Raw genomic sequence first — 27,702 nt, forward strand, 5'->3', positions numbered from 1 at the left:
CCTGGAAGGGCATTGTAGTCTTTGTGAAAAGTTTAAGCTGAATCAGAATAAGACGATCACCTGGAGAGGAGGAGCGGTTTCTTTCAAGGACATTGTCTCACAGTAACCCATAAGATCATCCTAACAGGATTAACACTGGCCTGTGAAGGGATAATACAAGAATGACAATAATACTGAGACAAACCTGATTCACATTCACCACAGGAAAGAGATGAGAAGGTGAGCAACAGAAAGAGGCGGTAACGTCAAGATTACAGGTCTTAGTCACTTTACAGCATCCTAGACCTTAAACAACAGACTTTTTAGGTTGTCATATGAAGTAAAACACACTCTGTTATTCAGGTGTCCCACTAAGTCACGGTAGTGTCACAGCGAGACAACTTGCACAATAGAAGGATCGAGGCACAATTCATTCTATTATTTAAACCTGTGCTTTTCCTAATCTGACATGTCAGTGTGTGAAGTGAAGGCCCGTTATGAAGACGATATTCACCCACTGACTGAAACAAGAGAAAACGATTGGGTTTAGAGGGAAATTGGAGTTGATGAATATGATTTGTGGGGAAAGTAGACTTTATATGTGACATTAACATTCCAGTAGATGGCAGTAAGGCAACACTGAGGATGTAAGCTGCTGTGTTCAGAGAAGGTTCTACAAAGCTGTTAAAAAAACTGTGACATAGAGATGCTTTACCAACCAGAAATAAGGTAAAGACAGTTAAGTTAGTACATTAGCTAAACGTGCTTTTGAAGAATGTGAGACATTTAGTAACTGAAAAGAACAACCTCAGCTATCACAGTAATAAACATGTTTATTGGAGAGCAGATCTTCACATTTCAGCAGTTTGTCCTGTTATTCTGGTGCATAACAATAATATAGATATAGATAATGAGAGAAAATAAAAAGATTAGCAAGTACTGTAAAGTCAAGAAACATGAATATAAAGTGTAAAAAATAACAACAAATCTAACATTTTTTTTTTTAAGCTGCACATTTTTTGCAGTTGAATTAGCTAGTGTGTATGTATGAAACATGAGAATGTGGTCGTTGCAGTTAACACACATTACTAACTACAGAAATAAAATGGTAAAGACCTTCCTCATTTAAAAACTGAATTCATGACATACAGATACCAGGAGCCGAAATAAATGTATAGAAGGAAGAAATGCGAATAAGGAAAAATAAAATAAAAAGAATTGTTCTTATGCTGTCAAGCAAAATGAAAAGTTCAGGGACACTTGCCATAAAGCCTCTATGGCTTCTACAGGTGGGGGAATGAGACATTTGCATTTAATTGTCTAAAAAAAAAGTGATTATTTGAAACACACCTTGAACACCTTGCCAGGGCAGCACGAAGCAGGGCATGGCGCTGTAATGGCTGCCTGTCACCGGCAGGGGGCTCCCGCTGCTTTCCCAACCCTCAGCTTGTCACTGTGCGCCGTTGGAGTCAGCTGACAGGCGGCAGCCAATCAGCGGGCGAGGACGGGCTGAACCGCCTTGCAGTGAGGTGCCCTGAGAGTTGTCAAGGTTCTGATTGTGGAGTATCCGAGAGGGGAGCAAGGGCGGCTACGCTTCTACAATTATGCCGAATAAAACGAAAAAAGACAAGGTGAGTTTCACATTCGCCACCAGGTTATGACTGTCGGGAGAGCAAACTTTGCATGAGGCGCCTTTCTCTGTATTTATGGATTAACCGGTTTTGAAAGTAGACATTTAGCAATCAGCGCAGTGTCCCATCACATTAACGTTAGCCAACCAGCAATCATTACCAGCTAGCCGCTATCCTGCAAATATGTTAGCACTTGGTACGCTGTGCTGCCTTATTTAAATTAAGCGCCGTTATGTTGAAGTGAGAGATGTTAGTTCACTTTGAGTGCATATGAATTCACAGACAAAGTGTGTGCGTTTTTCGGTGTAAGTGTAAGTACTTTATATGTATTTTTCAGCTGTAAACCGGGGTCGTGAGAAAGCTAGTTACTCTGAAGTAACGTTTGCTAGCTAGCAGCAGACTTACTAGTGTATTACACCAGGAGTGTGAGGCTGGGTGGGCAGGCATGCTATATTTAGGTTAGCCAGGATTCTTCGGCATTCATTGATGGGCTGCCTACTGATTTTGTCCACCTACTTGTCTGCTAATGCCAGGTCGGCTCAAGCGTTTGAACTTTTTCTTTCAGGAGTCCACTAAGTCTGGCAAAGTGGGCAAGAGTGGAGGACAAGAGAATTCAGAGCATGAGGTAGGCTAACCCAGGACACTGTACTTGAAACTTCCCTTTCAGACGTCAGTGCTATTACATAGTCACCATTTGAAAATGGACTGCATTATCAGTGACATAATGGATCAATAAGCTCAACCCCTGCCTTATCATTGTCCATTGCTGTGTCCTTTGCAGTGATTCTGATCTGCATGATCATGCCCTCAAATCAGTAAACTATTCTAAGAACCACTCTTCAGCAATATAGAAAAAAATTAGGGAGAAAAGACTTTGCGAGACATGATATTTCATATCTGAAAGAACTGCTATAAAAACATTGTTATGTCTTCAATGTGAATCACAGTTTATAAATAGTACCAGGGGTGGCTTCCATGTCTGAAGTACCTTTGCAAAATAATGCAGCTCAACACTATTTACAGAGCTTATATTGTGTAACTGTCATTAGTGGTGTTGATAGTTTTTTTTTTTTTAGGCTGTTGTGCCCTTGTTACTGCGACTAACCCCGATGGTTTTCCACTTACCCAAACAGCGAGCCCTGAGTGGGCCCTCACCTCTGTTGTTAAGTGCTCGGCCCTGCCTGCTCTAAAGTGTCAGGGAGGGAGATGGTGCAACTGTTATGTAGTAAAGGAGGCTCTCACTTGGAGGATAGAAAACCTCTTGTGGAGTGGAAGAAGAAAAGCTTGCTTGATTTAGGTGCCATGTTTCTTTGAAAATATGCAAGTGGCATCAGAATTCTTGTTTTTTCACAATGAAATGTGGGTTTGTGACACATAGATCACAGCTTTTTGTGATATAAAAGTCATCAAGCTTTGCTCGAATGATGATATTTAATGTGAGTCAGGTTGAGACAAGGTGAGAATTGTGACTGAACTCTTTTAAATCAGAATCTTGTCGATGGACTTAATGTGCTGTGAGCCTTTCTGTTCGTGAATAGAGCTTTCATTGACAGGACTGAGTTGGACTTGGATCACAGTTGCCCCTCTTGTGACTCATGGAGCTGTTTGTTGATAACCTGGTGCGAAATTGTTCGTAGATGACATCAGTTTAGGGCACCAGCCAATCAGTAGGGTTCACTAAGGTTTCACCACTGTTTGGCCTGCACACCAGTCATGCCATACTTAAAAAATGGTAAGCTTTGATTCATTATTTATGTACTTTCCAAATCCCATCAAATACTGCCACGATGTACAATTACTAAAGAAAATGTATATAAACGTGTATAACGTGGCAAGGAAAATAGTTTCGTGAACAAACTGAGCTGGCAAAAAGGATTGGTGGTTTTTGGCTTTGTTTATTAAATCAGATTTTTAAGACAAACTTTCTGCACTGTTAGTTTTAAGTGATCATATTGGAATTTTGGGTCCAGAAATCACCAGCCTATATGCATGGGCAATACTTTAAGTGTTAGTATCCACGTTGAGTGGGGACACAGCCTCCTGACGCTGAAACATGAGAATAAGTCTGCAGCGTCTCGGCCTGAAAACAGTGCAGAACTCCTGTGTTCTGTGTCGTCCTCCATAACGCTGTATTAGTAGCAGTGGGGATTCTGCTGATGCACGTCTGTCAGTCTGGATTTTACGTCATCCTTGTATCCTTGTGTGTTGGATTGTGAGCTACATAAAAGTCACTTAGAAATCGGATTTGAGCCGCCAGAGTGTCCAGAGTGAGTCTCATATGTAAAAGTCAAAACAAGCATTTCATATGTTTGTTTGTTTTTTGTTTTTTTTAGCTGCCCCGGCTTTCTAAAATCAATGTGGATACAATCTGGTTATGCCAATAAACCGATTTGGGCTGCCAGCCTGAACAAGGCCTTTAAGTCACTGAAATGGAAAGACAGGAGTGGTGCGTTACTGGTGACCTCAGAAGTGAATCAACACCTCCGTCACAAACTCGACAAAAACAGCTTTCTATAAGCTTCTTAAATCTGGAATTATTTATAAGGTTGCAGGAAAGCATTTATATTCTAAGCTAATGTATCAATCAACATTTCTGTCAAGGTGTATATTGAAATGGTGAAAAATGTTAACATGGTCTGACCATGAATTTTATCATTTACATCTGGATTGGGTCACATCTGGAAAGGCCATAGGGGGTAGCTCCAGCCCACATTACAGACTGTTAAACATTGCGTTGGTCCAGGTGCACAGTGTGATTTCATGCTGTTTCTCTATTGCAAGATAAAATGCATCTCCTAACAAACAACAGATTTAAGTCAAACTTCCTCTATGACCTCTGTAATTACCAATCCAAACATCACTGAACCATAATGGGTAGATTTCACCTTCCTTATTTCTTCAAACAACTCGAGGCTTTGGTTTTTCATGGGAAGTTAGAAATATTGATGCCCTCATTTCAGGGCTGGCATGACAGCTGGCATCTGTTTGCTCAGTTTGAAAAGCAAACGGTGGTCCTACTCTTGACATCTAATATTCATAATTTGAGGGCTGTTCACCACCTGTTTGTATTTTACTGGCTGCTAGTGCACTGTCCAGTTCATTGTTAAATAAATGGATGCTTGTCAGTTTATGAGGCTCAATGAGTTTATCTGCTTCCTATTAAATGCCACTTTAATATATTGTTAAAAACACATTTTCTACACGTCGTCTTAATACCAATTAGTTCTGAGGAATTTAGATATAAATATGCTCTTCCACTGCCAGCCTTCTGAATTCATTTTGTGTCTGAAAGTGTGGTTACAGCCTCCTATCTGTATCCAAACGTGATTGCTGTTGTGTGTCAGCTGCCATGTATCAGAGTTACAACTGGACCAACCTTGTGTCAAATTGAAATAGCTGGGCTGCAAGCTGTTGTTGTTCCCCCGGCCCTTCCCTTTGTACCATATGCTTGGCCACCAGAAGTGTGTGAGACTGAAGGGAATGTTTATAATATTTAGGAAGGCTTCATTTACTTTTGTCTTGGGAACAACCATATCAGTGAGGAGGTATACTCAAAATATGAAATTATAAAATCATAGATAACAGATGTTTCTACTGGGAAGTTGTTCACAAGAGTTCATTCCTGTTTTTGTACTACATGAATTTGTAATCTTGTTCATAGAGGCCAGCTCAGATTTATTTCCCTCTTTACTAGACAGCTTGCTAGTGGCCCAGCTCCTGAGCTCCTGTCATGTAGTGCTGCAGACTGTGGCCAACTTCAGCTGTGTCTTAAACGAATTTAATAATTCCCCTGTGACTCAGACTGACACGGCTCCGTCGCTTCATCTGGTGAAGTAAGCTCTGTGCCATCAGGTGCGTGTTGATGAATGGCTCCCAGCAGGCAGGTTGGTCCAGCCGTGACAAAATTCAATTGTTCCCATATATGCCCACCCGAACAAACCCTTCTGTCTGGGTTTTTAAAAGGCTCATGGGACACTGCTGTATGGATTAAAAAACCCACAATGTGAAGTACTCTGTCTGTCTTACTGTTTTTCTGTCTGTACTTCTGTCTTGACAGATGGATATAAATAATGTAGTTTATGACCTCAGTAATATAATAGAAGACACTTTTTGTTAAGTAATTGATGACACGTAGTTGAAAAAGTCCTACCTAGCGTATGGCAGTCAGTCAGCTCTACTAGTGGCTACTTGTGTGCATGTTTTTGTTGGATTCCTAAAGAAGTATTTGCACTCTCTTTTCTAGTCTGCGCACCATATGCTTGTTCTACCTCGCTGTCACTAATGTGGGTTTTTCGTCTTGTTTCAGCAGAGCTCTAACAGGAAGGCCAGCAATAGCGCTCCTCCCACCACCCAGCTGCTAAAGGGGAAACAGCCTGGGTCCCAGACACCTGTCAAAAAGGACAAGAGGCAGAGCTCCTCTCGCTTCAGCCTGAGCAACAACAGGGAGCTGCAGAAACTGCCGGCTTTCAAAGGTATTTACTGGTACAGTTACTAAATCCTGTCATCTAATCACAAAACGAACTAACTACCCAGTGCTGCAGGTTTGGTGGTCCTCACATGCACATATAAGTGCGTGTAGCAGAGCTTCAGTTGCCCGGCTGGGAGGTTTTGCACTTGGCTGTGTTGCTGTAGACAAACTGCTTTTTTTGTGTGCCAAAAAAAAAGTTTAAAATGTTTGAAGCCTGATTTCAACTCGCAGGAAATCACCCAATAGCTATACATAGAGCCGAATTTTCCTTTAGGATTTCTTAGGAATGCCTGTAATCTTGACACCGATAAGTGCAGGCCTCAGAGGCATGCATACTTACAGGTGCACACTCAGTTCTGAACACACTCAGTTATTTACTCACTCTTTCCACACTGAATTATCTATGAACATCCCCTGCAGCATCACCGTCATTTTTAATACCAAGCTGAGCACGACATTACGCAATACATGGAAACAGAGGACGTACATGGCATGGACTTTGCGCTGGATTTAACCCAAGCGTCTATATTTAGTGGTAATCCAGAGATAAAGCTTTAATTCCGTGGTCCTTGTGTTTCAGGATGTTGCCAGTGACCAACAATGCCTGGCAGCTATACCTCTATTCCTCATCTCTTCCTCCCCTTACAGAAGAGAAATTGGTAGATCTTTGCAGAGATTTATCGATATTTACTTTGACATCTAACCTCAGTGCCAGGATAGCACCAGATGGAAAAGCAACGAGTTGAGGGTAGCCTGCAGGGCATAGTATCTACACATGTTTCTGTGTATGAATGCATGAATACACACGACAATGTGGTCTGCTGCTCTTTCTCAGCACTTCAAAACTAATTATAGACTTGCAGCACTGCATGTTGTGCGCAATCTTATAATTTTATGATATGCAAACTGAAAATGATGGTGTACATCAGGACTTTAGATATACCAACTCTATAAACCTAAGATACCAGCTGAGAAAATTGACTTAATATGATTTATTCATCATTTAAAAAGGAGTGTCTTTACTTTTTTCCTGTCTGAATACCTTACTTACTGTGAGCACCTCACTACAGCACACCAGAGCAAAGGCAGCATTCCTCTTCAGGGATAATTTACAAATGCTATTTCCCCCTTTGGAAGGCTTAGCTGATAGGACAAAGTAGAATTGCTATCTGTGACTAAAACCAAAGGCACAGCAGCTGTTGTTTTATTGTATGCCATTTGTTCACCATTCAGTCTTCTCTGTAAGATTAGAATTAATGGACACACAAAGGAGTTGATTTGGCCATAAATTCTACCCATACTTTTATCTTGGTTAGCCATTACCTTTGCACTGTGTCAAGAAACCAATAAGCATAACTTAATTTCTGATAAAGGCTGCTCACTTCCCACACCCCAATGAAAGCTCTGATAACTTTCTGCAAAACATTATCCCACAGTGGCCTGGTAGATGTTATCACTTGTCCTGTCCAAACATGCTCCTTGCTCGGCCTGTTTTCTCTCCAGGCATGTTCACCACCTCCTGATGGAAACACATGTCCGAGAGCTCGTCCCGCAGAGCCACAAGGCTGAGGCGAGACTGGAAACCCTGACCAGAATCAGGCCTTTCCCATGAGCTTGCCCCAAAACCGTAGCACGAACCTTTAAAACTGCCCAGCGTTCAGGCATTTGCTTCTAGTAGCACAGTAATTAGAATTCTTCCTGTTGAAGACCTGACTTGGAGAGCTTGTTTTTATAATGCTCTACCAAAGTACACAAAACAAGAAATGTGTGTTTTGGATAAATATTTGCCAGAGATCTGTCTGACTGCAGCTTATAAACAGAAGATAAACGCTCTACGGGGGCCTGTTTATTTCATTATGGTCTTGTTTCATGTGTAAACACACTTGCCAAAAAGCACAGAACAACAACAGTTGCTGCCTCTGTATGTGTTCTCTTTTAGACCTGGACCTATCCTACACCAAGCATCTGTCTCATAGGGTTTGTCGCCATCTGCTGGTTAGATTATCATATTTGATTTACTGTAAAGTTGGTTAACTTGAACAAACAATTCAATTGTCAGGACTGTAATGTGATTTACCTTACCCCTGACATTTGAGCCATGCAAAACAAACAAAACCACTGATTCTAATCAACGAGTTTAAGTGTTTTTGCAGATAAAGGCACATTGTCTGTGTTAAAGTTCTACATGCCAAGTAACATAGTCACATAATAAAATCTACAAAAGTCTGGAACGGCACATATTTATCCTAAAGTAATTGGATAAAATAGAATAATCATTTAATCCATTTACTGAGTACACAATTTTGTCAATCTAGTTTGTAATGTACTCCTTTATTAGAGGATATTAGCTAAGATTGCAGGGATCTTAGTGTAATTTCAATGGTACAAAGAGCTCTGTAGTATGTAGGAAGGTGAGCATCTGGCAATTATATATTAACTGTTGTTTAAACAGGGAAGCTCCTCTATAAGTATATAACCCTAAATTTGCATATCAGATTCACAAATTGATTCACTCTACCATAGTAGTTGATGCAAGGCAATATACAAGTTAGGAGGGAGATGATGTGCAGGCAGACATTGAGCTCTCACAACATTGCCTGTGGTTGTTCCTTGTGTCTCAGAAATGGATGAAGAGGCCTCAAAGCAAAAGCTGTCGATCTATATGGTTCTTAGAGCACATGGGCAGGCACTGACGGTTATGGCCAATATCATCGCAATGAAACTTGACTTCAGTGCCTTCACTGTTATAGATTTATTTTTCGTTGTCAAGATAACTGAAGGCAAACTGCAGTAGAAGCGCTGATGAGTGACGGCGGTCAGTGTCTTGGATGTTTGAGTAAGCACTGTGGAAATGCCTGACAGGCGAGATCCAAGCATTCTTCTCTGTTCTGTTTGCCCGCTGATCAACTATTGTGTTGTCAACATGGCTGTAAATTGCTTAGCCTATGATTTTGTGGGAAATGAAAATGTAGGATACATTAGTCGTCTTCTTATTCTATAGTCAGGAATCAGGAAGAGATATTTTCAATGATTGGACCTTTCTGTTTCAGGAGATTTAATTAGATCAGATTATGATCACATGGTGATTAGATTATTATAGTCAACTATTGGTTATCGATATGATCTGTGGCCATGTGAGGACATTTATCATATTGAGCTAACATTTCCAAAACCACAGCCTATGCTCTGCTCATTTACAGGGTAGCAACAAGGTTTTTTTTTTTTATTGTGATCAGGAGGATCATTATTGTTAGTGGCCTTTCTCAGTGGGCATATTTTCAACCATATAATCAATAACAGAGTGTTCATTGCCAGACCAACAGTGGAAAAATATCTGATTTCTGTTTCAGAATAAGAAATTAAAAAAACAGTTTTTCATTATGTACATGGTTTCATTTTTTACATCCCACAATAACGGTAGCAATTTGGTATTTTGTCATGTTTTCAGTGGTACTTGAAAAAGATAGTTCTCATTAAGTGCAAAAGGAAACGTTTGTTAGTTATGTAACAGAGTTGTAGTATTGATGCTTATGTTGCTTTCCATTTCGTGTATTCAGTTTACAGTCATGCTGCATAGGAATTTCCACTTGGCATGTACAACATTAGTGATCAGCTGTGTCCCACAGTAATACTCCAAATGTAATTGCCGCCAAGCATCTGAGCAGTTTGTCCCTTAACGTTTTCAGTTTTTATGTGAAAATAATTCCACACAGCTATAACGAACATGACAACTCTAATTTGAATAGATCACTTGGAGTACGCAGATAAATGAAAATTGATCCAGGACTCTGATACGGCTGTGTTTCTATAATTGAAAGCTGCTTAAGGGGAAAATTAAGTTCACTTACTGTTGAGAGCCTCAGCTGTTTTGATTGGTCTTTCTCTCCAAACAGATTAGAATCAGAAGTGCTTAATACAGAGGACCATGACATTGAAGATCAGCAGACCTGTAAATGAACCACTCAGCTGTGTATTTTAGGCTGTCCTGCTGCTCACAAGTTCACTCTCCTTCTGCTGCCAGAAATGGCACAGATACAGCAAACAGCCTAATGAATGCATGTGCCAAAGGAGCATTTGGAGAGTATTTGTAACAAGTGGGTGTGTTTAGCGTTGTCTTGGTCAGAACAACAGATCTTCTGATGGGACATTGCCCCATGACTAGGCAACCAAATGGCAAGAAAGAGCCCTTTATATGCTCAGACTAGACCCTGCTACTTAAATACTGAGAGTTATACATATTAGGACCAGGCAGACATGATGTTAGAGTTCTGTCGCACTGCTAAATTGTGTTTGGTGACAAGATCATTATGCTGGGGATGTATTCATTCACATTTTTTTGCACTGTGGCCTAGTTTAAGACTTTCAAGGTTTCAGATATTGCTGACAGATAGACAACTGGACTACAGCAGGCAACTTTAATGAAAATAGCTTTTTGTCATATTTGCTGAAAGTCTCGCTGTATCTTGGCAGTGGTACATGAGACAGGTAATCTGGGAGGAAAATCAGGCTCCTTTGGCTGGTGTTTGCAAAAACAATCAGAGCCTGGAGGACTCTGCAACACAGTTAGAATCACCACTCATGCACACAGAAACTCATGGTACCATAATGCCACAATAAAAAGTTCACAATACAAAATTTAACAACAGAAACAGTATTAGTAACAAATGATAATTTAGAGGCTTGCTTTTTTGGCATGTAAAAGAACTGATATGAATTAGACTTTCTATATGCAACAAAGCATGTCTTTGAAGTGCTTGCATATCACACAGAAATAGTAAATGGAGGAAACATAAGCATGCAAGTTATTAATTTAGTTGTTTGTATGTCACCTTATATAATCTTGTCCAACACTGACTATCACGAGCATCAGTCATTGTTGTTGGTACAGGTCTGATTATTAAATGCTAATCTTCATAGGGAAAGAAAATTCAGATTGCACAGGAAACGACTTTTTCTGAAGTAAATTCTCACCTCTTATTTTTCATACAGTGCTCCTCCTAGAATGTGTGATATTGCAGCAAACATTAGAAAATTAAAAAAATTGGACTGTATGTTCTCTTTCTCTGCAAAGAACACCCCTCGCATTGCATTTGCATAGTTTTGCATGGCACTTAGTTAGTGGATGCAAAGGACATCACTTACTATTATGGTGTGTATGTATGCCCACGATCCTGACGGCATAATTCGATACACCGGACCCATGGGGACTGATGATAGTGTATGTCATGATTGTGCAATGGGTGGATGCACATTAGAAATCAACCTTTTTACAACCTTATTAGGAGGCAAATGATATTACTACATGGCACATATTTGAAGTGATTGTTTAATTACATTTAGAGTGCGAGTATGATTTGACTGGCTGGGACACTGTACATTTGCTCTGTTTCCACACAGCTCTACAGTGCAGGGTTTTTTTTTTCCCAGTGCTGCTGAGACAGACAGAGTGCTGCTCAGTACATATGCACATCCTGTGTTGCTCACATCGAGACTTCCTGCCTTCCTGTTTCTCTGTCAGATACACCTGGGCTCAGGCTGTGGTCCTGGAGAGCCATCTGTCATGCAAAAACTCCCCCACACACACGCACTCACACACAAAGTCGGTACACACAAAGACAGTACTTACAAAAAAGGCCTTTTATGTAGAAAACAGCATTGGATAGTCTCTTGTCTTGTACAAACCAAAGGTTATAGTTGATGCCCTGTGGTGTGCATGCTTGTGTTTTCATGTTATTTTTAATAGATATATTGAACTTTTTGCGCTGGACTTGAGTATTATCATTTGTTATGTTGGTTGTGGTTTTGGGGTTTGTTGTTTGGTGTTTTGCTGTGAATAATGAGTAGCGTCTACTTTACCCTTCCTTTGATTCACTGCAGTCTAGATATTGGATTGGAATGTGCATTTCTTCTCCTTATTCTTGTATTTAAATAGAAAAAAAGTAGATTAACCGATGGCAGATCTGTAGTTTGTGTTTTAAAACTCTTGACAGATGTAGCTGCTCTCCCTCCAATCACAGTAACAGTTCCACCCCTTTCCCCTCAGCCCACCAGCCAATCCCTTCTCTCATGTTCATTTATTCTGACAGCCAGCCCATGTGATTGCAGCCAGCCAACTGGGTGGCTGCAGTGAGCTATGACATCACTAACTAGCTGGTTCCCTCCAGCAGCAGGGGAGCTTCATTTTCTGCTCCGAGTGTTCGTGCTAAAATGGAGGCTGGCTCCTCGCCTTAGCCTGGGCTGCCCTCTTCTCCCCCGTCTCCTGCCTCAGCTCACTGATGTTGGCATGTACTAGAGCTGCCAGTGGGATGGTTCTGGATGCACCGAGTTCTAATGGGCCTTTCCAGCCTGTGGCCCTCATGCATTTTAGAGGTGAGAATAGGAAATTTGCCTCCTCTGCTGGTCTATGTTTGTGTGTTTCAAGGGGAGATGGGCAAGAATGTTGTTGCCATTTAGCAACTGCAGCTGCTACCTTGGATTTTGCAGAAGAAAATATTTGTGTCAGATGACTTTTACTAAAAGTTTCTGCAAGAGAGAGCATTTTTATCCTTAGCGTTGGTGGTGTGAGTATTTTTGGAAGAGGAAGCGGGGGATTGTGTTTGTGTGTCAACGAGGAAGGGTTTTGCCAAGACATTGCATTGCTTAGCTCGAGCCAGGGAGGGAGGGCAAGAGAGTGAGACGGAGTGCTAGTTTTGACTCTCCCATCCCCCATCAAGACTGCTGATGTCATAGGAAGTCGGGTCAAAGCTTGTTGTCAGTGCGTGCGTCTGTATTGTATTGTTTACGGGTGTCAGCTGTCACACGTGTACATTGACATGCTATGCTTGTTGTTGAATTTCCAGCAGGCTTCTGAGTTACTGCCCAACCACATAAGCTTGAAGCTGGGACCTTCAACAAGTGTTGGGCGAGGGAAGCAGAAAATAACTTTAGAGTAATGCCAGGAGTACCTCTGAATAAGTTTTTTTTTAGAATAACAAATTCAAGGCTAATGTTATCATACATTTTCAATCAACTTCTGCCGCGTCTGTTTCTCCAGTAACTTTTGACATTTAACATCCAACCTATTATTACACACACACGCTACTGTCGATGAGATGTCGGTCTCATGTTATGACTTGTGAGGGGTTTGAAATGGCCTCATGGTATGTAAGAGCATCGGGATAATTGTAGCCATACAATAGCACATAGTCATCAGTCCTAAATTATGTTCACATCATCTCAGAATGTGTACAAAGTATTTGCCACTGGTGCCAGTTCATTAATCAGTGCATTATATATTCACAAGTTGGTGAGCGATCTCTATTTGGGAGCAATTTGTGTCCATGACAGGTTTCCTGTGTTGCACACTGGAGTCTTTAGAAGAGTAAAGGTTATTTGCCCATCCACGCAGAGAGGCCTGTGTGTGAAGTCTGCCGTTGCTCAGCATGTCTCTTAATATTTCAGGCCTGTTCAGAAACCCTAGTGCTGTTGTGTAACAGGAGCTGGTAGCACCTCTTGGCACTCAGGGGTTGATGAGATGAGGAGCTAATTTGTGGGCCCATGTTTTTGCTCGTTAGTAACAGGCACAGACTCTCCAGGTAGCGATGAGTCAAACCTAAAATCACATGTTGCACTTTGATTATGAACAAATGATCTCTACTGAACTGAAAAAAGCTTTTAAGACTTCTAAAAACTTTTAGGCGTCAAAGTGATGATTTTGGATTTACATAAACCTGAAGAGATTTGTTTGCACTTTGAGATTAATGTCATGTCTTTTCCAATGTCAGATATAGGATAAGTACTTTTTGTAGGTGATGTATCTGCTAGAGAGAGAGCACAGACGAAGGAAGACAGTCCTTGCAAGTTTTCCCCAAAAACCTTATATTGATTCTTCACAGTTTAACATTACAGCTTGTTGGAAAGGAAGACAGAACAAAGGAATATTCTCAGCTGTGGCTTATATAAATGGGGATGTGGTAGCCATAGTTCAGGGGTGAAGCTAATTGTCAGCTGTTTGACCTTTTGATGTGGTCGATTAGATCCTGTTTGTGGCCAGAAGTTTGGATGGAGAGAATGAAGTATGATGTTACTGCAAGGCTACTTAGAGACTTGTTGCTACTCTACAGTGTGTCTGAATATAGACTCAGCGTGTTTTGTATTCAGTTGGCTTGACTCCTTGTTTCAGAGTACTGAAGAACAAGTCGTATGTCACCTTGTCGTCCACCTCAGCAGTAATTATAATTCTCAAGTATTTTTGGTTCGATTAATTAACATATGGACTACAGAATAGAAAATATTCACAGTCACATAAACGGGTAGCTGCATTTCATGTTGTGTATTGAATACCAGCTGTGCTACTGTGACTCAGAAACGTAGAGGTGTAGAGAAAGTCTGTCTGTTCGGGCAGCCCGTGTCAGGTTCAGGTTCAGGTTCAGGTTCAAGCCTGTGTGGGAGTGTGCACAACCTACAGTACTGCATTTCTTAATATTTTCTTATTTCACCAGTGCCAAGTAATTACAGTTTGATTGCTATCAAAACTGATGTTCGTAGCAGTGCCCCTGCATGCTATAGAGGCAATATTCAAAAGAGGGATGCACAGAAAATGGCATTTGCCGCTTCCTCGTGACACATACAGCTGCTAGATAAGTTTGCATAATGGACACGATGTCTAGTAAATGGTTTTAAAAGACAGCTTATTGTGTTGGTGTTAAGAGTCCGCAATAAGTAAGGCCATACGTGTAAACATATGCAAGTTGTATGAGTGTATGTGATTTTTATGTAGAGATTTATGTATGCACAATTGTGTACAAAGTTGGTTATTATTGTCTAGGTTCATAGAATTAATGTGTTTTTTAATCGCTTACATTAACTAGCTAGCTCATGGCTGGCTGGTTCCTGTTCCTCACTTCAGCAGGGCAGAAATTACATCAGGATCTGTGCAGCAATTAGCAAGCTAGCTCGAGAACAAAATCAGTAATCAGTGAACCATTGTGTGACGCATGCATGTACATTTGAGTGGCACAGAATCAGCTATGTCTAATTGGCCACTTCTGGTCACTGGTCGATCGATGGGTGCATCTCTTGTCAGTACAGGTTTCTGCAACCGTTAAATATTACCATCTTAATCTGTCATCTAAATATGTACGTGTTGGGATTGTTTCTGATATCAACAGTCAACATGACTGTGTTAATAATAAGACCAGTTGCTTAACTACCTTTTTTCTATTATTTCAGTTTTTCCTAATTTTATGTGCTTTCGTGGTTCGATTGAGTGTTTCTGTGGTTGTTGTTACCACGATAAAGCTAGCGCATGTGAAAATCATCACACAAAAATCATCATCCCCTCTGCATTTCTACCTTAATTAAATTTCTACCCCTAATTGTTTTGGGAAGTATTGACTGATTGGTGTTTACCATTCTACTGATTCCCTGATACTGAGTCGTTGTCCATGTTTAAAAGGTCGGTTTGGCTGTCTCGTCTCCTGGTCGCAGCTGATGGGCACAGCAAATCAGCCGCATATGATTCCAGTGTAACAGCAGTGGCAGCAGCAGTCTGGATGCATCTTTGATTAGCAGTGGTCACCCATGGTCCAAAGTCCTATCACTGCCTGTGGTCACCATGGTGATGCGTCGTACACATGCAGATTGTTAATGGGGAGACGAGACTGACTCATAAATCACAAGCTGTGACGGACAAATTAATGCTGTCCTATAGGGAGATTTTGTGAGGTGACATTTTGCTTTACGTCACTAAGCATTGCACTTCAGTTTGGTTTTGGGCTACTTTTTCTAGCTTGGGAAGCTGACTTACTGAAACTAAATGATTTGCAGGAGAAGCTATTGTCATTTCTCACAGGCAGCTACTGACATTTGGTCACTGTGAAAGTAAAGTATTCCCTCAGCGAAAGCAGTGTTCCAAATTGCAGCGTCTCATTGCAGAGTATATATCATTACTACTTACTCAGGGCAATCCGTCTCCCCAGAAAGCCATAAGTCATGAACAGTTGATCCAGAACTGATTGCTACCTGATTACTGACAAGAAACAGACCAATGGCTCACATGACAGTTATTTTTAAATCCCTGCATTTGTCACATTTAGCATCATTTTACTTGTTCATACAGCACTACATGGCCTTAAGCACCTCAACTGGGAGCAGACTTGTAATGGTTCCAAAGTGCAGAACAAAAATCCTTAGCAATTGTGCGCCTTGCTTTTTTTCTTTTTTTCTTTTTTTGCAGGGTTGCTGTCTTGACATGAGCTCAAAATGTATCTGTCTGGTGCAACATTTGAGTCATTGCATTAGTTATATTTATCTTAATACGTTTTATTTGATTGCTTGATTAATTGATTGCACATTATATTGAGCAAGAGTGTTGTGGATGATTTATGCTAATCATTATTATCATTATTATTGGTGGCAGCTGTGGTTTGGTGATAGTTTGTGCTCGCTGGCACAGAATGGAGATCGGCTCATTTACAGTGAGTGTGCAGAAGCTACGAAAACGTGTAATGATTACTAAATTGAATGTGAATGATTATACACGGACAGGTGTGGCTCAGTATTCCTGGAAGCAGATTTAGAGCCTCTGCATCATTAATGTAGTGGTGACACTCCCTGAAATGTTAAATAATTGATTTATGAAGTCTTTAAATGAAGGATCTATATGTCACCACATGAATTCCAAAGTAGCAAATTACAGCTCTATTGAACCTGAATAACTCTTTAAGCTTTGGTGCACAGGATCACCCACTGCGAGAGAGGGGATGAGGTGGAGAAAAAAACCAAACTTTTTTGCCACTGTTTACCGTTTACTCATTATGTTATGCCAAACATTTACCTTTGTCCTGTATGATTTTGTCTCGTTTTGGATTAATTTATTCAAACATCTGGCTTGGACAGTGTTATCCACGGTGATGACAGACCTACTGATTCCCACCTTCCTTCCTTCTCTGTCTTTGTAGATGTTCCCCCAACAGAGCAGGAGAAACTGTTCATCCAGAAGTTGCGGCAGTGCTGCGTCCTCTTTGATTTCGTTTCGGACCCCCTGAGTGACCTGAAATGGAAGGAGGTGAAGCGGGCGGCGCTGAGCGAGATGGTGGAGTACATCACCCACAACAGGAACGTCATCACAGAACCCATCTACCCAGAGGTGGTCCACATGGTCAGTAAACAGACTGAATTACAGACTTGGGTTTGACATTGAGATTCACATCAAACAAAGTCAACAGTAATTAATATTTGAGCTATCAAACATTCCTTACTGTTTGCTGTACTTTTGCTACTATTTTAAAGTAATACTAAATAAAGTCTTCAGAGCAGATATGAGATTCAATACTAAGAGTTGATTATTGCTGTTTTATTTTGTATTGCATGTGAGATCTTTTAATAAGAAGCGGTGTGTTTTCAAAAAGCTGTATTTGCGTGAATTGTCACAACATGTTTTTCAGGAGGCTAAAGAGTGCTATTTTTGTGGGTTTTGTTGTATCATTGAATCTCAAATAGTATCATGATGTACATAAAAGATAGATAGTAAATTAATTATTAACTAGTTATTTATTAAGAACAAGCAATCATGACTGTTTGCTACAAATGAAGGCCTCTCCTTCTTTAAATCAGTAAATTGGCAGCCATAACCACATTTGATGGATAACATAGTCTTACCTCTAACTTGTGATGTTATCCTGCAGCTAGTGTAAGCCTAGTTTATACAATAAGCTTATGTTATTAGTCTTCATAGAATATATCATGCCTTTGCTATGTGTATAAGGGTTATGACTCACTGAGGTCAGAGGGGTTTTCTTTCACTGCCTGTAAAGGTCTTTGGGGCATTCTTGTGAATAAGGCTCAGCTGTATATCACTAAATGCTTGTGACCATGAAGAGCCACCTGACTGAATAGAGCTATTGCTTTCATATTCCATTAACCTCTGTATAAGGATCTGCTCTTTGCCAAGAAGCTACATCTTTCTCTTTCATGTGGGCTTTAATTCTGCTGCATGGTAGGGGAATCTATTGTGGTTTCCACTGCTAGCAATACATACCGATTTCAGACACATTTAGTCTTTTTCTTTTTTTTGGCTCCTCACTGAGTCAAAGGAAACTCACATGATCATCCCTGACCTCAGTTTGAACTCAAAGATCTATGCCACTTTAAAAGTTACCTGTAAAATCATTGGTTCACCATTAAGCTTTCTATTTATTTTTATATCCCTCAAGTGGGCGTTTAGTGGTACTTATCTAAAGATGACCAAGAACATTAACCCATATGAGGTCATTAAACCTAAATGCTTCTACCTCTGCAGGTCTGAAATGGTTCACTCACTTAGGCTGTAGTCAGCGTAGCCCTCATTGAGCCCCTACTGTATATTTATTAGAAATGTGTTCCATTGAGGTTGTGGCCTGGATGTGCTCATGATGCCAGGTTTGCTTTCCCAAGCCAAATTAAAGAGCCTTTGATGTTAATCAAAGCCCTGCCTCAATGCTGCATGGTAAACTGCAGATGATCAAGGTGCAAATGTACCTCCGATCCTCCTTGTCGTGGCTTTATTTGATCAGCAGCAGAAAATGCAACCGAGCTGCCAAATCAGCATGAAAATATATTCTTATTCCTTGCAGCCCTTTCCCCAGCCCACTTAAAGACAAAGACTCTTTGAAGTCCACCGATGGCTTTCATCATCAAAGTATGGAGATTGACACGACAAACTCCTTTATAGCCATAAAGAGTGTATTCTTATGTTAAGGGTGTGTGTATTATTTTCTCCCACAAGCCCCTGTTCTTTCAGGGCATGTTTGATGCTGCGGTGTTCAAGCCTTAGAACAATATTTTGGCAGACCTCTGGATGACATGACAGTAGTTGTTCTACTAGTCCCATTCTCTGGGGAGGGGGTAAGAAATGGTTTCTGCTAAGAATGGATAGAGAGAGTGTGTTCTGACCTCTGGTCGACTGCACTCTGGAGGGGCTGTCTAAGTGTGCTGTCTGCAAAGTGAGAATAGACCATTAGAGAAAATAGATGGACGCCTCCCAGTGTGGGGAATTGTATTGCCGGCGAAACAGACTGCTATCAGAGACAAGAACAAGAGGGAATAGTCAACCATCAATATGCATTTTCATCTGTTCTTTTTCATAAAATACAATACAATACATTTTCTCATTTATCTCTTTGAAGGCAGATTATGAAGATGGATTAGCATACTATTCGACTATTATTAGCATAACTCTATTTTCTCAGAGTACTTGAAATAATTAAGCCTGAAGATGAATCAATTTACAGATGCTATGTAAGATTGTACCAGCGTTTGTTTTAACATGTATTTTTACTGGGGTCTGTGCAGGAAAATAGGCTAAAAGTCTCGCTGTTTAAGTCCATTTTGGTATGGCTGTTGCAAATGGGCTTGTTTTCCTCTTAAGTACTTATAGGCCAACTCCCCCAACAACCTGTTGATAAATTGTTATGGGATATATTGAGGAATATGTAACGGTCTGTGAACAACCCTGTTGTCTTGTCAAATACTGTTGCTGATTGTTTTCTGAATTCCACCATCTGGTTCATTTTGTCAGCTGTCAAATGCATTTTAGAAGCACACATTCAGTCATCGGACAGGTAGACGAACTTAACTAGAGCTAATGCTCACTGGGGTTTGGCTATAGCACCTGTTTTTCACCTTGGTTAAACAGAACGCTAAATGCAGTATAAAAGCCAATTATATGTCAGTGTACATTGTGGGTAAAAAGAGGTGTTTATCAAAACACACACCAATGATGCTCCGTCACCTGTTGAGCATCCTGCATAAATGGTGAAAAGGTCAATGTCCACCGCTTCCATTGTGTGCATGCGGTTTCTGTAGAGACCATTTCCTCTTCAGGTCACTGATATAATCTGTCCACCAGCACTTATAAACAAGAACAATTACCAGACTTAAGTTTGACATATTTTTCTTCCTTGTTATTTGTTATTAATTTTTAAGTGAGCCAAGCAACAACTGGAACCTACATTTTAAGGTTTATTTAAGGATTGAATTTAATTTAGACTTCACTGGCTTTAAACAGTAAAGCAAGCTCCACACTTAATGTTATTTGATATCAGATTCTGTGCTTGACTGAAAGATATATCACAATCTGCATGTTAAATCACAGTAAGTGTAGTCAAATATTTTGCTCTTTCCTGTCTTCTTCTTCTGCTCTTCTACCGGTTTGAAGAGAATCTGACTGTTCCTGCTGTTGTCCTGTGATTCCATTTTTAATAACTTTGTATGTTTTGTATCGTAAGATAAGCTGATAGTCTGTATTTGATATCTATGTCTGTATTTGAAACATCACGAGTCCTGTGTTGACTGAGTCTGCGCATAATGCACTGTAATTGCATTGAGAATTGTTGCGCTGACCTACATTTCTGTTTTTTCTCCCCAGTTCTCTGTGAATATGTTTAGGACGTTGCCGCCATCATCCAACCCCACAGGTGCTGAGTTTGACCCAGAGGAAGATGAGCCCACGCTAGAGGCTGCATGGCCACATCTACAGGTACACAGCACACACACTCACGACAAAGTCTGGCTTATTCACTGTTACTTTTCTTTTAACCTTTGCTCGTCTTTCCACAGCTTGTCTATGAATTCTTCCTACGGTTCTTAGAGTCTCCTGACTTTCAACCAAACATAGCCAAAAAGTATATTGACCAGAGGTTTGTAATGCAGGTGAGCACTTACAGTGTTTTTTTCTTTTCACAGACCTTTGTGTTTGATTTTCAGTTGGATTTGCTCTCAGTATCTCTGCTCTCAGTATCTCAGCAACCTTTTTTTGTGCACAGCTCTTAGACCTGTTTGACAGTGAAGACCCCAGGGAAAGGGATTTTCTAAAGACCACTCTTCATCGCATCTATGGCAAGTTCCTGGGCCTGCGAGCGTACATTAGGAAACAGATTAATAACATATTTTATAGGTGAGTGGGTAGCTGAATCAGGCACATTAGTGACATTTGTGTTGTGTTTGTGATGTGTTAAGTGTATTGCCATGATGCATCACTGTGCTGTTTTTCAGGTTCATTTATGAGACTGAACATCATAATGGAATAGCAGAATTACTGGAAATATTAGGCAGGTAAGATGTTTTTGAGAGGTGCACCCATGAGATGCTTCGGAATAGTGCTTGTTTTTGTTTTATCTCTAGGAACAATTTTCAGTGGTTAAAAAAATTGGCACATTCATATTGATGTATCTGCATAGCCATCATCTTATCTCTCACTCCATCAGGGTCTTAAGAAGAACTAGCACTTATTTTTCTAATTTTTTTTTTCTCCTGACAGCATAATCAATGGATTTGCATTACCGTTGAAAGAAGAGCACAAGATATTCTTGCTAAAAGTTCTGCTGCCTTTACACAAAGTGAAGTCTCTTAGTGTTTATCACCCACAGGTAAGCACTGTGTTCATCTTAAAGTTTGTGCTATGCTCTTCTCTGCCATATAAAATCTGTGTTTACAGTACTGCAGTTTTGTTAGAAGTGGTAACATTATGTGCTCTCTCTGCCTTAGCTGGCCTACTGTGTGGTACAGTTCTTAGAGAAGGATAGCACCCTCACAGAACCGGTAAGATATGATTTGTTAACTCTGTTTTGTCATTGATATTGTAGATCGAGTTATCCTTCAACATCCTGTCTGTTCAAGATTAGTTAATGCCTGTATGAACCGATGGACTCCATTGCCAAACGTCTAGTTTTTGATATTTCCTTATTATGCGTCTTTATTGTGTCTTCAGGATTGCCTGATTGGATTATATTATAATTTTACTAAAGAGCAGAGGAAATTAATTAAAATTATTTTATAAGAAGATAAAAAAGTCTCTTGGACTGAAGTCACACAGGCTTCAGTCCAAGAGACAAGAAAACAAAATTAGTCTGATTTAGTGGACTTAAATGTCCTTGATCCCAGACGACAAATGCAATGATATACAAACAAAGCTTCTGTAGTGCTGCATCAACAGATGATTAGTTGTACAGACAGGGCTCCAGGCTGCGACCTCGCATATGCAACCTTTTTTGTGCGTGAATGCAAGTTAAAATTTGACATGGTGGTATAATGTGAGTGCATGATAATCATTATCATTGGTGCCCACGTTGGCACTTTGTGCCTACGCACAGCGCGTGATGTGCACGTACGTGGCTGCGAAGAATTTCATGGAACAATCCATGTAGCTGTTACCGTGTTTCAGAAATGAAGTGGCCTGTAGCTGATTATTTTAGAGGCTGGTGGGGAGGGAGAGTCAACAAGAGGTTTTGACTCAGATGAAAAGAAAATGTACCACTGTCTGTCTTTACATCACTGCAAAACTATGATATGCAAATTTAAAAACTGTTCATTGGCATGAAAGGTCATTAGTTAAAACCAAATCATGTGCTGGTGCAACCAGCTGAGAAAGTTGGTAGGACCAGTGTCACCAGTGGAAAAGTTCATGTGAAGCCCCAACAGTTCAGCTGTCGGTACATTCTTCCTCTTCGTTAAAGAGCCTGTTGTTTTTTGTACGCAGACGGTGATGGCTTTGTTAAAGTATTGGCCAAAGACTCACAGTCCAAAAGAAGTGATGTTCCTCAATGAACTGGAGGAGATCCTGGACGTCATTGAACCTTCGGAGTTTGTCAAAGTCATGGAGCCCCTCTTCCGACAGTTGGCCAAGTGTGTGTCCAGCCCACACTTTCAGGTCTGACGTTTATTCCAGTACACTTTTAATGTGATAGAGTGTGCTACACACGTGTACACTTAACATATGTAACCCTGTTTTAAATGGATGTGTTGTTAGGTGGCAGAGCGAGCTCTGTACTACTGGAACAATGAGTACATCATGAGCCTGATCAGTGACAACGCAGCCAAGATCCTGCCCATCATGTTCCCAGCTCTCTACCGCAACTCCAAGACCCACTGGAACAAGTTAGTCACAGCTCAGGCTTCCCCTTGTGTCTGTCTCAGTGTTCCTCAGCCTGATGATGGGTTGTGATGAAACGAAGTGCATAAATCAAGTGACCCGTGGTGATCTTTGTCTGTCTGCAGGACGATCCACGGGTTGATCTACAACGCTCTGAAACTCTTCATGGAGATGAACCAGAAGCTGTTTGATGACTGCACCCAACAGTTCAGGGCAGAGAAAAGCAAGTAGGTCACAAGTAAATGGAACCACAAAAATTACAGATTTGTGACGTCAGTGCATCCTTGAGTCATTTCTTCCTTTTGATGCAGTGTTTAAAGATTGTCTGTTGTGTTTGTCTCAGAGAGAAAGCAAAATGGAAAGAGAGAGAAGAAGCGTGGCTGAAGATTGAGAATCTTGCAAAGTCAAACCCACAGGTGAGAAAAGAGGATTTAACCTAGTGATTTATTTACTGCAGACACCTTACATGCTGATGAAGTGTTTCAGCATTGCCTCAGACTACAGTTTAACGTGTGATGGACGATCATGTGTGATTACAATAAATGCCTAGTAGAAGTGGAAGCAGAAGTGCTTAAATGATCCAATCACAACCTTTGAGCATGCGCTGTGCACCAGTGTAGCCAAAGAGCAGAGTTGGGGAAGAAGTACAGACTCCATGTGTTCAAGTTTGCAGTAGAGAAAAGGTCATTGAGTGCCCACAATGAGTCAGAATATGAAAACGAAAGATTAACCCTGTGTGTTAGCAGTGCTGTACAAAGTAAGATGAGGATTACACAATACAGAATCAATGAATAAACAGCAATAATAATAAATTGCAGCAAACTCATGAAGTTTGAATGACAAAGAATATAGGGGAAAAAAAGCAAAAAGTTGCAAACTATATTTATTCAGTTCCTTTCTATGTGGCATCAACCTCGCATTTATGTGTGAATTGTTGGAAAAACTAGACCTGAAGCATAAATGAACGCCCCAGGTTGCTGTTACGCCCGTGAGACGCGAGCCTGCGCCGAGCCAGAGCAGACAGCTGCATGCATTAAAACGAGAGCGTATCTGTTGCATGGGACATGCGAGTAAAAAACGCCTCTGATACGCTTGTGGTCTAGACACGGGGGTTAAAGTCAAAAGCCTGAATAATTGAGCACACACTAGAAAAATTCTATCAATGGCGTGGTGCCTTTTTTTAACTGCTCCTCCTCTTGTGCAGTTTCTGATGTACGTCGACTCAATAGGCTCAGGCAGTCCGATGGACATGGAGACAGATGGGCCGCTGCTAGACGATGTCAACATGCTAAAGAAAACAGTAGAGGAGGAAGCCACACAGGTCAGGAACAGAGTGTGTGTGTTCGTATAGTTGAGTGTAGAGTGTCTGTGTGGGGCAGGTGCTGTGTAATGTACAATAGACTCGATTTACACCCATGAAAGCGCATTAAAGCTACGATTTAATAGACTGGTTGAGCTGCTTATTCATCATGTTTTCCCACTAAAATATGTGCTTTATCGTTCTTTATTATTTATTGGCCTTATTGTGAGCCAATTTTTATCTTTATATTTAGGTATGTTTATACTATGCAGGATGTGTGTACGCTCAAATTGAATCCAATGAGGCTTGACTGCATTTAGCTGATACATATGATTGGACACAAAGTTGAATTAACAACTTGAGCCACAGCTAAAATGTGAGGCCAGTTTAGGTAAAAGAAAAACTGCCCCCTTCGCTCTGTCCCATAAATAATTTCAAGCATCATCCCAACTGTCATCCAGCTTCCAAGTGGAACAGGGAACAAACTGGGAGAATTTAAGAACTAAAATCTTTGCTTCAGAGTAATTGGTTTGCCTGTAAGTGGTCGTGCTCGTATGCATTTTTTTTTTTTTTACCGTTTCACATTACATCATGAAGCTTGTTCATGCTCGTGCTGTATCCACCATGCCATGCATTTATTTACTTCTCATAGACACATTTGCTTTGGATGTGCAGCCATAGTGAGGCACTCAGGTCAGACTGAATCGCTCTGTTGTTATTTACTTGTTCAAAGTGTGAGAGCAGGTTGCTTGAGAAGAAGGATGTTCTTTTTTGGTCTGGATTGAATTTCAGACGGAGATGTCACGCTCTGTTCACCTTTGCAGACAACCTGTTGAAGAGAAATTAAATGACTGTGAAGCAGGGTCGGAGCAGGTATTAGTACTGAATTTTACTGATCCTTCTCTGTCTCAATGCTTCCAGATCCAAAAAGATCAGCGTAAAGAGCGCCCACTGATGCGGAGGAAATCAGAACTCCCCAGGGACATCTGCACTGTCACAGCCCTAGAGTTGCACCGAAGAGCCGAAGAAATGCTGACAACGCACGATGGCCACTAAGAGACCACCACAGATCCACCATAAACCAGCAGCAGCAGCAGCATCCACAGAGGAACCACAGGCCCACAGAGGCCAGCACAACAACAGAACTCTGGTATCTCAGCCCAGCACAACACAGAACTGAACAGCCCCAGCTCCACCTGACACAGAAAATGTCTCAAGCCGCACATCTCACCCTGGTTCAGCTTTTTGGGACAAGCGGTGTTCGGTCCCTACCGATACTCCTTCGTCTTTTACCCACCTGGTTGCTGTCCAGCAGAGATGTCTGTGATGCTGGACTGAGCCACGCGACCACGACACGCACCGCACCCTGAACCTCACCCAAGATACTGTATTGTCGTCTGTCTTTCCTCCCTCGTTTTTTCTCTTTTCTTGTCCTCTCAACTTGTGTTTTCGGGGTGCTGTGCTGCCCCCTTCTGGTCATTTCTCTCAGGTGTTCTGTTCTGTGTGTAAGCTGTCTTCTCTTCTTGCCTCTTCTTTATAGATGTCAGGTGCTTGTACAAATAATATGAGCCCCCCCCGACTGTAACCTCCACAGAGAACTTCTTTGGTTTAATTTAAAAAAAAAAAAAAAAAATGCATCAGCTGATGAGAAAGTGTCACTTGTTTCTATATATTTAATATTAGCTATTTTTCTCATAACATTTAAACAAGACAGCTGTTTATATTTTTTCCTACATAGTATATTAGGAGCTCTTCTCAGAATAAAACCCTGTCTGTATAACCGTTCTGTTTGAAGCTCGCTAGTTTATTTTCCATCAGCTGTGAAGATTCATTGATCATTCTGTTAATGAGGACAGGGTCATCTGGGACTCCCAGTGGAGTGTGTCTGGATTAAAAGCGTTATAACACAGTTCTGTGGATCAAGCAGTGCTGGCCTGACAGAGGTTCCTGTGTAGAGGCCTAGTTTGGTGCCAACTTCTCTCATGAATTTAGTTCCTTTCTTAAAAACGATCCTTTTAATCGTGTCGGCAATAAGTTAACACAGGTTGCAGTGTGTGTCGGCGGCTCAAACAATGGTCAGACAGTTTGTTGTTACATGTTTCGATCTATTTGATTGGTCCTTGGGATGAGTCCAGCCTGAGCCCGGCCTGCTGCGCCGGTTACATGAGAGAGGGGATTGTGGGATTTATTTTTGGTTGCCCATACACATCCAGCCATTGTAGGAGCGCGTTTAACATGGTCATCGGCATTCAGTACAAGTCGCTGTCATTCATGTGAGGCTTACGAGAGGTCAGAGAGATGCAGTTGCTCGTCTGGGATTTACACAATGTTGCTGTGTGTTGAGAGAAGTCAAACAGGGGCAGAAACTGTGCTGATAGTGATCGCTTTTTCTACTCTTCTCAAGCAAGACCCTTTTATTTATAAAAACACGTGTTAGAAATTAGACTGCTTCATAGATGAGGTTGGTTTGGTTTGAAGAGGTCAAACATAAGCCTTTCTTTTCACAGTGCCTTTTATAGTCTAAGGGGACATTTGCTCAACAGAGAATCGAGTAGTAGCATCAAATAAAATGCCAGATCATTAAAAAAATAAAAAAAATGTAACATTGGTTTCCAAAAAACAGAAGCGTTCAAGTCTGTACTTGGCACACCTCCAGCCGCGTGGACTCCAGCACATGCCTTGTCGAAGCTACAAAGTTGATTTTGTAGTCATGAGCTAGAACGGAGATGCAGAGTGGTCGCCCCAAACCACTTCAGTGATGAAGCACTTCCTGATTAAACTTGAAAGTAAATAGAAACACAACTGAAAAAACAAACTAGTAAAGAATTGAAATCCGTGATGCTGTCTGTCTTGGTGTGTGCGGTCACCTCGCCCGGGTGCCTGTCGATAAGAGCTAGCCTCCGCGGGAGAGGAAATCACCTCCCATCGTGACTTTTCCATTCTGTGCCCCCACTGTCCCACTTTTAGATTTGTACCATTGTTTGAATCCCTCTGCCCAGACGTGCACACTGGCTGTAACCCTTCCTTCCAGTGAAAACCAACTGCCCTGTATGGCTCGTTATTTGGACGTCTGTTTGATCTGCTTCTGGATGCTTGCAAGTTCTTTTCGTTGTGGTTTTTATTCTTCCTTTGCCTGCAGAACCTCTTGTCAGTGTTTCAACTGAATGTGCAAATTGTAAATAATACTGCAGTCACGTTCCGTTCTCTCCATGTTTGTCTTGAAGAACAACATTCACCGAAGGCTTTTACAAACGTCTCATCCCCTTTCGCCCTGTCTATTACAGTGGATTCAATGAAAAGAAAGTGATTCCACCCCTTCAGTCATCTGCATCCCCCGACTGTTGGCTGTGTGGGTCGTCATGCAGGAGTGTCCCATTGGTGACTGTTGTTCTTCTTGAAATGGCTTTAATATTGGCTTCTTTGGAGCTCTCTTCAT

At 41.1% G+C, this 27,702-nt stretch overlaps 1 protein-coding gene across 5 annotated transcripts; it reads left to right on the forward strand.

Annotated features, from left to right (window-relative positions):
• Nucleotides 1-1,546: 1,546 nt before the first annotated feature.
• On the forward strand, nucleotides 1,547-27,081 carry ppp2r5cb (protein phosphatase 2, regulatory subunit B', gamma b). Of its 5 annotated transcripts, none has more exons than XM_070848887.1 (16): nucleotides 1,547-1,610; nucleotides 2,176-2,235; nucleotides 5,917-6,082; nucleotides 17,019-17,218; nucleotides 20,465-20,575; nucleotides 20,656-20,748; nucleotides 20,862-20,992; nucleotides 21,091-21,150; nucleotides 21,356-21,464; nucleotides 21,583-21,636; nucleotides 22,574-22,744; nucleotides 22,844-22,971; nucleotides 23,092-23,193; nucleotides 23,310-23,382; nucleotides 24,171-24,287; nucleotides 25,188-27,081. In XM_070848887.1, exons 1-16 carry the CDS (start codon nucleotides 1,584-1,586, stop codon nucleotides 25,320-25,322), a joined length of 1,737 nt encoding a protein of 578 aa, XP_070704988.1. In that variant the 5' UTR covers nucleotides 1,547-1,583; the 3' UTR covers nucleotides 25,323-27,081. The 5 variants fall into 5 exon arrangements, with proteins under 5 accessions (XP_070704988.1, XP_070704989.1, XP_070704990.1 ...); XM_070848888.1 differs by having other exon boundaries at nucleotides 5,920-6,082; XM_070848889.1 differs by lacking the exon at nucleotides 24,171-24,287.
• The last annotated feature ends 621 nt before the right edge of the window (nucleotides 27,082-27,702 follow it).

Source organism: Pempheris klunzingeri, chromosome 18 (assembly GCF_042242105.1).
Source record: "Pempheris klunzingeri isolate RE-2024b chromosome 18, fPemKlu1.hap1, whole genome shotgun sequence".
Classification (NCBI taxonomy): Eukaryota; Metazoa; Chordata; class Actinopteri; order Acropomatiformes; family Pempheridae; genus Pempheris; species Pempheris klunzingeri.

Bases quoted from the DNA above. Each gene is read 5' to 3' on its own strand.
- ppp2r5cb (XM_070848887.1), top strand. From the start codon at position 1,584: ATGCCGAATAAAACGAAAAAAGACAAG. The intron at 17,219-20,464 runs GTCAGTAAACAG...TTTTCTCCCCAG, and splicing joins ACCCAGAGGTGGTCCACATG to TTCTCTGTGAATATGTTTAG. The intron at 22,972-23,091 runs GTTAGTCACAGC...GTCTGTCTGCAG, and splicing joins TCCAAGACCCACTGGAACAA to GACGATCCACGGGTTGATCT.